This window comes from Rattus norvegicus, chromosome 4 (assembly GCF_036323735.1).
Source record: "Rattus norvegicus strain BN/NHsdMcwi chromosome 4, GRCr8, whole genome shotgun sequence".
NCBI lineage: Eukaryota > Metazoa > Chordata > Mammalia > Rodentia > Muridae > Rattus > Rattus norvegicus.
The window spans coordinates 92,715,048-92,727,212 of NC_086022.1; the positions used below are offsets into that span (position 1 = coordinate 92,715,048).

Consider the following 12,165-nt stretch of genomic DNA (forward strand, 5'->3'; position numbering starts at 1 on the left):
AGAAAAGAAAAGGAAAAGAAACTTAAAAAGGTCCTTAGTAATAAAGATAAGTGACACTGCTTTTAGTCTGTCCTGAATAATGCGGTGGGTTTCAGTCCCAGATTCGATCCTCAGCGCATTATTCCAGATCTTCTTGCATGTTGGAAGAGTTCAAAAGTGTCTGCAAATAAGACCATGAAACAAAATAAGAATGTCAGATCATTGACAACACTGAAGCAACAACAACAAGAACAAAATAGATGTGACTAACCTAAAGCAAAAGAGCACTGTTAGGAGAGATTATTACACAGCAGAAAACGTTTTAGTAATGATGACCTTGAAGGCTCAACTGAAATGACAATACAGCGGAATAATATGTTCAAACATTAGCGGAATTCGTGCCCTGTAATATACACTGAATAACACTATGCAATATAATCTCCAACATTAAATTTCTTTATAAATGTCTGTCAAATGCCTGACATTGCCAGGCAAGTGGTTAGACACCAGGAGTTGCTAGGAAGTATTTAACACTAGGTGGGGATTTATCATTATAGCTGTAAGCAATGAATATGCAGGAGCGTAAAGCAAAGGGGACACAAGACAGTTCTCAGGTGTTAAGCCAGACAACAATGCTATCAGTGACTGTGGAAGGGTTGGCTTTGTAGAAGATAGCTAGGCTTTGATTTGTTATTGCTTAATATAAAAGTAGTGACTGTCCTTACACAGCAAAATGAACAGCTGTATAAGCGTTTTGGGATCAGGACAGATACAAGATTTGCAGATTTGATTTTCAATGAGTACTTAACCCTACTGTACTTCATTTACATTTCTCATTTCCGGAAACTTCAGTGACTCCATCTGCAGATGTCCCATCACAACACGATCTCCATAGTTCTGCTCTATCCTTCCTCATCTGCTTCTCATGAATTTACTGTTATTCTTTGTAGAGATGACACATCCTTTTTTGTTTTGTTTTGTTTTGTTTTATTGCAGATAATTACAGTACAGCTAGTTTCTGTTTCTACCTCAATATGGTTTCTATAACGCACTGTGGGATTCAGAAGAATGTGAATGACAGTTTGTAATCCTTGCTTCGTCCATAAAAAGATTAAAAGAGAGACATTTTGATTCCATGCAGACCTTTCAGCTTCTTGAGGGAAGAAGACAGTATACAATTTAGCCTCCATTTAAAGGATAAACTTCATCTAAAAATCTAAACAAACTAGGTGCTGAAAATTCTTCTGTTCTACTGCTAGCCTTTCATTGTTGAAGGAACTTTCTCGCTTTCAATTGTTTTAATACTACGTTAGTATTTGTAGGTGCAAGAAATCATAAATCTGAGAATTATATATTGTTGTAAAAATATAAAAATAAAAAGTATTGTGGTCTTTTACCCTGCTAGATCCGTAACGCGGTGCCCCAAGATATCTGCTAGATATCTTGGTGGAAACACATCCCAACTCCTCGGCGACCCAGTGTCTCCTGCAGCCACATACTTTCCTACACTGAATCCCTCACATAAAAGAACACACAACACAATAATCTTTGACCCAATTGGTAAGATATAATTGCCCACTTAAACATACAAAGCCCGGTACCATCCATCCTTTAGGAACATTGATAACAACCTGTAAACACACAGAGCAGAATCTTAAAATCACCTTCCATGGCTTCTCCCCTCTCTCGTCTCTTCCTTTCTCTTCTCGTCTCCTCCTCTTCCTTCAAACTTCTTTCCTGCCCATCCTTTCTTCTCCTCCAATGACAGGCCTCCTTCTATCCTGTACCTGCCCCTCACCTGTACTTTATGAATTCATTGACAAGGTTCTGGTGAAGTCACCTGATTCCTGAGTAAGTGACTAGGCAGCTGTCCTTGGGGCAGTGGAATTAGCATCAAAATACAGATAACTTCCGGGCAAACCACAGCAATTATATACATTGGGTATATTTGACTATCTGAGTACATGATTGGGTATGTAGTAAAGGATTATAACCATGAGTAAGTAGTGGGTGTTTGGACTAATCCATCACCCCTCCAACCACAAAGCTTTATTTCAAGACAAAACTATAGAATTCAAAGCTCAAAATGCCACTTTATGTCAATTGACCGTTTAATCCTGTTTGGAGCACTGTAATGCGAGGGGGTTTAGTTTCAGAGAGGTTGTGCTGTGTTGCTCCCACTCATTGAGATACTTCACGTTTATACGTAAGGGTTTAGCAATCATTTCTGTCTCTACAGGACTTTGTAAGATGGTTTTTCTTTTCTGTTTCCTTCTCAGACTACACATCGAAATCGAACCATGAGCCAAAGTCACAGCACAAGGGACAGAAAAGCAATACATACTCCCACCGAGGACCGCTTTAGATACTCTGCAGCCGACCCGACAAGTCCCTACAAGAACAGCTGCCAACTCCCAGGTCTGTGTCTAAGCAATTTCTTGAAGGACAAAGAATTAGGAGGAGTTATGAAACATACAAGGGGAAGTCACGAAGCTGTCACTTCAGAAATGACTCAGAACTCGAGGACAATGATGGGGCAGAGCTTCCTGAAGCCAGCAGCTAAGCCAGAAGGGCTGTCCATGTTCTCAGAGAAACCAAAGGACCCAGCAGCTCTGTCCCGACAGCATTCAACCTTTACAGGCAGATTTGGACAGCCACCCAGAGGACCTATCTCCTTACATACATACAGCAGAAAGAATGTTTTTCTCCAGCACAATTTGCATACAACAGAATTCCAGACTCTGGGCCAGCAGGACGGATAGAATGATCTATGCCCTGTGAACAATAGAGATGACTACTGTCCCACATGCCATCTAAGAGTGGCCATGTCCATTTTACTGCTTTTATTTTTATCTGTAAGAAAATAGTTAGGGACTTTTATTTTATTTCTAAAAAATAACAGGTTGAGTATGTTGACTTACTAGGTCGAATTGTTCAGAAGACTTTGCTATGGAAACATCCATGTATAATGAGTGGGATGATCTATCTGGCTTATGTGGTCTTTAATTTATTTATATTTTTTCTGTATCAATTGCTAATATGCTTTGAGTTTTCAAGAAAGTACTATCCAATAGCTCTCTGTTGATGCTGTTACTATTAAGTAGGTTAGAAGAATGAGTAGAGGAAGGAACTGTACAGATTTAGATAACATAGTGGCTAGGAAGAGCAGAAGAGACATAAAGCTTATACTAGGTGGTGTGTTTGTTAGTGGAATGAAGCTTGTTTGCTTGTAACCTGAGATACCTGTGTCTCTCTATTACATACATTCAAGCTTGTGGAACTATTGGGAGGGAAGGACCATTTCTCTAGCTTTTAGAATGTTTAGTTACACTGGTTCACAAAGGATAGAAAGTCACGGCTCTGCTTTTCACACGGTTTAGCTTTTTAGTTTCATTTTTTGTTTTCCTACTTATATAGAAAGTATGAAAATGTCACAGAGTAAAGTGACGTCAGCATAATTTTGCCAAATGGCACACTCGTGGTTATCATCATGGTTAAAGAACATTTTTTCCTTTAAATTTCAATGATTTAATATTCTTAAATATATATTTATTTGCTACACTTTTTTGTATTTTCAAAATAGTCTTTTATTTTTATTTACATCTAGGTTTACTTTACAGTCATTAAGCCATGAAGTTTTAATTAAGAAACAGGATGACTGGTTTGATTTGGTTTTTATAACTTATATCTAACATTCTGGCTACATGCTCAACTAGATTGTCAATAAAATATGAAATATGTGGACTTTGACAATTGGAGCTACAAAATAAATCTCTAACGAAAATGCTTCAGTCTCCTTTGGTAGCAAATATTAGCCTTTGACATGTAAGGTCTAATATGTTGCATATTTAAATGTATCAGAGATAGATCAAAAATTCTAAATAGAAGCACCATGCTCTTTTAGTAAAAGTATCAAATGACCGTTTACTTAGGGAGAGTTCAGGACTAGTAACTACTCACAATCAGTATAGTGGATGAAATGAAACAATCGGACCCAGTGCATGTGCTGTTTCTCATGCATTCTCTTACAAACAGATTCCAGCAGCATGCCAAAATGAGATGAACAAAGGGGAAACAGCATGGCAGTTTTAGTATGCCATTTGACTAAGCCGCTAATTATAGAGCTACACTGAACATGCATCGCCTAATATAAAAATACATTTGAACTCTACGTTTTGGGGGAGAATACTGAGCTGCCCCTCCCAGCTTTAATTATTGAAGGTTGGCTGTGCTCGTACTTTTTTTATTTTGCTAGTGATGCATGTATATCACACGAGCGCTTTTATGTTTCATGTGTGCATGTGTGTGTCTGTGTGTGTGTGCGTGTGCGCTTGTGTGCACGTGTGTGTGTCTGTGTGTGTGTGTGTGTGTGTGTGTGTGTGTGTGTGTGTGTGTGTGTTTATAATTCTGCTGAACAGAAAAAGGCACTGCAGGTTGCTGCCGAACATTCCCAACATCCTCTAGAAGCTGCAAAAGTCAGGCTGATGTGCTTTATGAGCTGGACAATATTTGTAAAATTATGAGAACAAAGATTAGTTGTAGAATTCAGCTTGATTTGTATTGAAAGTTGGTTTCTATTGTTAGAATAATTTAAAAGTGTAAATACCCCAGCATGATAAACAAAACAAAGTTTTTTTTCCTCCAGGATACGGAAAAATATGCAAGGAAATAAGTAATGTTTTTCATTTGCATTTTGACGTTTATAGTTATGTTTTCTTGGAAGATAGCTTTTGAATTATACTTTGTAAGAAATAATCTATTTAAAATATCCTGTCATTTAATAGACATTTTAAGAGATGTTTTAAACGCTAGTATTTTCTTGACAAACCTTTTTTAAACTGAAACACTCAAAAGGAAACCCTGAGATAACCTGCTCAATTTTGAAAGGAAGGGTATTTTTGGAACAATCACCTTGAGACTGCTCTGTATCAGTATTTTCATCCGTGTTCTAGTTTCAATGTAATACCCAGTGTGACTCAGGCCTGGAGAAGGTGCAAGCCCATAATGTTAGTGCAGGCCAGGAACAATGGCATGGTTTCTTTCAGCAGATCCTCTGTGTGGCTCTCCTAAGTCCTAACAACCTCGTGTGGGCACTCTTTCAGCGAATTGATTTCTTTGTACTAAAATCTCTAGTTTTCTAAGCCTGTTCCACATATTGAACAGTTTTATACATTTCTCCAAGGCGGTACATATCCAAAGACATGATGCCAGGGAAAAAAAAGTGCTTGTTTTTCTGATGAAGCAATGGTCTCCTCCTTTTTCTTCTTTGCATGTATTTGTGTAGCTAAGTCTAAATATCCATGTAACACTTCTGCTGCAGACTCTTCCCAACACACGGTGTAGAAGAGTCATCCCTTGAAGGAGAACTGTGTCTACCTGAAATAAACTATTCCCACTTTTGTAACCACTGGAATACGATGCTTTCCTTCTATAAAGTCTACTGTTGTGTTTTCTAAATTTTTATATGCTAAGTGTCACCACAGAATCTCGAGTCATCTCCCAAACTATCACTGCTCCTCTGATCCACACTCATCCATGTCTAAATGATGCAATGACGCTCTTGCTGCCATGGTCTAACAATCAATTCACCACGAGCAACGTGCTTAGGCTGAGGTGCCGGACATACACATTGTTCAAGGATTTTATTTTGTTATTGATTGACATGTATATATGAAAGTGGGATGATAGTTAATATGAAATAATTTCAGGAAATGGAATTCATGAAGTCATTTAACATAACATACTCATAGAATTATCATGAATAATCTGGATATCTCTCCTGTGTATCCATGCATATATATTCTGAGACTTAATGTGGGATACCTGTCACAACTTCCATGGTGTCTACACATTTTATATATTTTGTTTTCTTTTTCTTTAATGTTCAAAAGACAACTATTACTCCCCCCTCCCAAAAAAAAAGAGTTAAGACCCTTTCCTCCCATAATTATATACCTAAAAATCACAGTCCTAAAATAATTGGTCACTTTCATTGGCTTTCCCAGAAATTTAGCTTGTAAAACAGCAAAAGCAGCATAAAAATTGGTGAGCTGTAATTCCTACATAACACATTGTATATCAACTTACTTATTAATAAGTTTTCATACCAGTAGCTATGGAGGAATTCCAAGTAGCCCCACTTTGACTTTAAAGTTTTGTTTAACAATATGTAGATTCCAAGACAGTCTTTTTCTAATCACAGCATTTACCTTTTTTAAGGCAATTGAATTTGTTTCTGTATTATTATTTTCCTAATACCATTTCTTGATGTATTTCTTATATAGCCTTGGTTTAATTGGCACTTTGATCTTTCTCATCTTCACACACACACAAACATTCTCTCTCTCTCTCTCTCTCTCTCTCTCTCTCTCTCTCACACACACACACACACACACACACACACACAATTTTCTTGTTTCAAAATACTAAAAAAAATTATCTACTCCGTATTTTGGAACATAAAAATATAATATGTAATAAAGTTTTATTTTTTTCATTCTCACTTTCACACCCACACCACACCCACACACACACACACACAAACACAAACACAAAAGTGCACAAAAACAAAATCCATAAAAACACAAAATCAGAAAACATAAAATATAATCAAATAATCAAATAATCAGCAAGATTAGAAAAAGAAAAAGCTCAAACAAAGCAATATCAGGGAAAAAACCTGCAACAATACCACTGAATTTGTTTTGGTTTTGTTTTTTAATTTTTCATTGGATATTTTATGTATTTGAATTTGTTTTGTATGGCTCATCTTCTCTCATACCTTTTGAGACTGCACTGGAGAAAACTAATTTTTTCTTTACAGACAGTTCTCACTTGTAGACAGCTCTTGAATGTGGGGATAGGAGCTTGTGTCTACATTCCTCCTCTTTGATGTGAACCATTTTTGTGATGATAAATTGTATAGTGCAATTTATATTTACATTTTAATGTTCCATATATTACATATTCTTTCCAGGAATCTCATGATTATACCAAACATCATCTTTTGTGATTTTTATTTCTCTAATATAGTTAATATTCCCCCGTCTTTTATAAAACTGCTAAGATATACAAACATCGCAGAATTAAATATCAAAAGGAATCTCATGACCCAAGGAAAACTGAAAAATCTAATCACTTATTTAACAACTAAAACAGAAATTTAATTTGAATTTTTAGTGTATTCAAGCACAATGCTCAGGACATCACAACAGTCATAAAAACACAGCAGACTATTCTTTATTTCAAGCATTATATACAGTATAGAAGTAGTCACATGACCGAAGTAAAAAAAATCACTATTGAAAACATATCACTATATAAATTGTGTCTATGTTTCTGAGGGTATATAGTCAAATATCATTGTGTCCTGGAAATTTGAACGTGTTTGGTGCGATGTTCTCACTAAATGGGTGCTTTTATTACATTTTACACTAGCTGTTTACATTGATAACTCCTCCGAGTTTGCCTTAAACAAATAGAATGTATGGCATAAGCATATGTCATCCAGATCCAAATGAAAGTCTTTTAAGAACATGTAACAAACCTTTATGAACATTTCACCAGTACAAAAAATGTCTAATTTTGTTTTCTCACAGTGCTACTTTTTAAGATGTGCAAAGTTGGTAATGTCTTGCATATCATTAGAAGCATTGGTTTAAAATAGTTCACAATACTATATTACTATATTAAACACTATATTCTTGTGCTGGAAATTATGGTGAGCAGTAGCATCTATAATGCTCTTGTATATAAACTATTTTCTGGTTCTTTTTTTTTTCCGGAGCTGGGGACCGAACCCAGGGCCTTGCGCTTCCTAGGCAAGCACTCTACCACTGAGCTAAATCCCCAACCCAACTATTTTCTAATATATACTTTTTCCTAATATGAAATCAAAGATCTTAGAAGTGTTTCCAGAAAACAGTCAGGAAACAATATGTTTCAGATCAGGAAGACAAACTGATATCTGACTATCCAGTGAAGTGCAAAACCCTGATTTCAAACACAGAAAGGGTGTTTTGTTTTAGATAAAGAAGTCCAGGAGCTATCAAAACATTCACAGCAGCTTATTTCTAGAATCAGTAATCCATCTTAGATGTCAGAACAGTCACGTGCAAACATAAAACTCTAGTTGGAGTTATTATTGTGAATCAAATTTGATTTCATACCAAAGTCGTTTGTTCACATCTTCCATGAGAGGCAGTTCAGTTCTATGTAAAAGGAACCAAGGATCAAACGTACACACTTTTGAACTTTTCTATTACGAGAGGTGGTCAAATACTTTCCTGACACATTCCGGATCATAGATAAAGAAGAACACAGATTATTTTGTCATTGTACTTAAAAGCAAGGAGATAAATTGAAGAGTTAGAATCTATTTGTACATTGTGCTCAGTTCAAATACCATATCTAAAAATTCCTTATGGGTTCCCTTTGGGCAACTTCTGCATTAGTTTTGACATCTCTGGATAGGATCATAATAAGACTATCCATAAATTTTGAGGAGGTAATAGAAGATAATATTTATAAGATGGTGGCATACATATATATATTTAATTGTAGTTGGCTGTTTCAGTATATCATTTCAGTATATCAACCATAAACTCTGCAAGCTAGGGATGTATTTCTTTCTTTTTAACATTTCTATTGGATTTTTAAAATTTACATTTCAATTGTTTTCCACTTTCCCGTTTTCCACCCACAAACCAGCTCTATTCTATCCCCCCTTCTTCTATGAGGGTGTTCCTCCACCCACCCACCCACACCTTCCTGTATCCATGCCTTGGCATTCCCCTGTACTGGGGATGTATTCCTTATAGTAAATTACTTTGTTCATAACAATTGATTCATGAGTACTGATGATGTCACCATTAAAGCAAGAAGCATTTTTTCTTCTCTAAAATTCTATAGCACACTATCATGAGGAACTCAATAATCTCTACAATAAAATTTACTTGTGAACTATTTTAAGATTGTATGATACAAAAGTAGACCCTATGTAAATTTTCATAGAATTTTGAAATTTTTGTATTTTTAAGCAAACAAAATCTTGTCTTTAATATCAAGTATTTTGCCTTCTTATATCAATTTTGGTTGATGTTTATATTGTGAGCAGATAATGTCCTGGTCAAACATGTTTATCCTGCCAAATGTTGAAAAGCAACTTTCTGAGCTTCTACACAGCTATGCCTTTTTAATTGCTATATTAAAAGGAATAATTTTGGGGTGAACTGCTTGTTATTCCTTGTTAAAAAATGGAATGGTAATACGTACTGAAAATCAAAATCTTCTGATTTTTTAGTCTAATGTAGTATATAAAGAAAAAATGAGACTGCTGCTCATATCAGTGCATGTTGACACTGCTTAGCTGACTTTCAACAATAGTAAATCTGTGTCGTGTATTTCAGAATTGAAAAAGGATTTTGTATAGTTCAAGTTAAAATAGAAGTGGCAATTTATCCTTTGCCATTATAGTAGGCTGTACTGATGGAGTTAGAGTGCTCTCAGTCTTTCTCTCCAATAATTCCTTAATGAGGCAGAAGTCTTATAAATTACCTCCAATTAAGGTTTCTCACAAAGCAAGAACAAAGGCCTTACACCTCCCATTAGTAGTAATCAAGTTTTAACTTCGTCTGGAAGTTCGGATGTTTGGAAACAGGTAAAATAAAAGTTGAATGCAGGATTCACAGATGATAACACCACAGTCATATTGAAGGATTATTGATACTTTAAATTTGTTTTTTACGATACCCATATGGATTTTGAATCAAGCATTCTGTAAAGTTTTTGCTTACATGCAATACTAGTCCTATTTTTTAATAGAACCCATCCAGTTGTTGGTGAACTACCATCTACCAGTGTTTTTTAGGGCTTATTATATAAAGCAAAAGAGTAATTCATACATATGCAAAATACTTTATATATATATGTATAATTTAATCAAATAAAATTAGTAATTTGGTTCAGTACTCTGAATAAATATTTTTCTTTTTTTATGTGTTTGTTTGGTTAGTATTAAATTGTTTTGGCAAAATGCTTAAAGCATTGATTTTGATTTACATTGGAGCCACAGAAAATATTCTTCTTTTTGATTTTTATGTTTTTGTTTTGGATTTTAAATGTTTATTTATTGAAAAATTAATTGTTTTAATATAAATGTCAGTAGTAAATTAATCCTGCAGTTGTATAACATTATCATAGCTGATTCCCAACAACTACACAGAGAGACTAGATTTATTTTAAAGCTTCACTTCAATATCTGGAACATCTTATGACTTATATTAATCTCCTAAACTAATCTGGCTAGTGTTTAGCCACAATCCCATGATATTTTCATACTCTAGCTCATTGGGCTTCATTTTTTTTTATTATGGTGTCTTTTTGGACCCTCTGCTCCTCCTGGTCAATATGAAATACCTGGCTGGTCGAAGTTTCTGCCCTCTGCTTTCTTTTGCCCAGCAACTGGAAGATCAGCATTTATTGACAAAACGGGAAATAAAAGGTAAGTATTGTTTAAACAAATGAGACAGGAGATTCTTGACCTTAGCACTACAATTCATTGTCTGGATTGAAGCAAGATATGAGAAATTAATATTTGAATAATACAAGGATAACCTTTACATGGTAAACAAAATATGCCTACAATTTAATTTATATGATTGTTTAACTTGCATATAGATTTTCATGTGCATGTGCCCCATGTACTCATGAAAGCTAAAAAGTTCAGGAGTCACAGAGTGCTGTAAGCAGTCATGTGGGTGTTGCAAACAAAACCCTAGTTTTCTGGAAGGGGGGAAACTCTCAGCTGTGGTACCATCTCTCTTATTTTAGTCTGAAATGGACACTTATGAGTTCCAATAGTCACTAAATTCCCAAATAATGCTCAACATTAGAAGATGTTTTTTAATTAATTCAGATTATTTTCTTATGTAATTATCATAACTTCACAAATAAAGATTTATGTTATTCTTCCTACTTTATCTATTAAAAACTTGTTTCCAGTCATATGGCAAACAATAACGATTGGAAACTATATTTAGAAAACATTGATCTACACAAATGTACAAGAGAAAAATTTGATATTTCCAAATTTATTGAGGGTTATTAATGATCTGTACAAATATGACATAAGTAAGTTTTGAGAGATAATAGACCGTTGGAAATTATATTAGTAATGGAAAAAATGCACACTCCATATGATTGGGTGAAAGAGAAATAATCTAAACTGTCATCTAGGTGACTGTTTATATGAACAAGTATAAAGAAATAAGTATTTATTTCTGTAAATAGTAAAACTTCTTACATGCTGGGATGTGGTTCTTGATTACTTCCATATCAGAAATATTAGTCAGAGAAGGAGGCATTTGTTCATGAACCTCCCACTAGAGAGATAAGCTCAGGAAAATCTTAGGCTTGAACTTAGCCTAGGTTACATGGAAGTTTTGAGGCCAGACTGTAACATATAGTGAGACCCTCTCTCAAAATGCTTTCAAATACCAATTAAATGCATATGTAATAATGTAAAAATCTGCCATAGCTAGTTTTAACTATTGAGATCCTTATTCATTCTTTCTCCTATAGTTGTCCTGCAGAATTGTATGGATTCCTGACAAAGAGAATACCTCATGATTTTGTATGTCCTTTTGCAGAAGCTGAATTACAGGATATTATATTTAGTGTGAATATATATTTTATATGTATTTTGAATATGACCACTATATTCTATAGGAACTAAAGGAAAGTATTCTAAGACTGCAATCACTTGATGTCTAGAATAGTTAACTTATAATTATACCACTCAAGTTAAATTTTATAGGGTAGGCCTACAGTTAAAGCAATTTTATTATAGTTCCAGCAAACATGGAGAGAATAGTTAATTTTCTAAGTTATTAGTCTAGAAGCTTTTGGAGGAACATTCAAAAATAGCAATCCCATTATTAACAGTGTAGGATAACTACTTTCTCCCAAACAAAGTTAGGACATAATAAGGAAAATACAATAGTATTCTACTTATAAACACAGATAAAACTTTCTTTAAAAAACTATTAGACAAAATTAGATAAATACAGTATCATCATGCAGCCTTTCACTAAGGCCAGGTTGTGATTCAAAAAAACTGTAATTTTGACTAATGTCTACATTGTCAGCTTCACATTACTATAATAAAATAAACAGATAGAAAAGAAA

The 12,165-nt window shown here is 34.7% G+C and overlaps 1 protein-coding gene across 3 annotated transcripts in view; it reads left to right on the forward strand.

Moving 5' to 3' along the window:
• Positions 1 to 5,392, forward strand: part of Ccser1 (coiled-coil serine-rich protein 1) — a 1,236,544-nt gene extending 1,231,152 nt beyond the window's left edge. For all 3 annotated transcript variants that reach the window (XM_039108140.2, XM_017592802.3, XM_017592805.3), the window contains one exon: positions 2,259 to 5,392. In XM_039108140.2, the coding sequence (XP_038964068.1) occupies positions 2,259 to 2,344 (86 nt within the window). In that variant the 3' untranslated portion in view covers positions 2,345 to 5,392. The remainder of the gene's footprint in view (positions 1 to 2,258) is intronic.
• Positions 5,393 to 12,165: the final 6,773 nt, after the last annotated feature.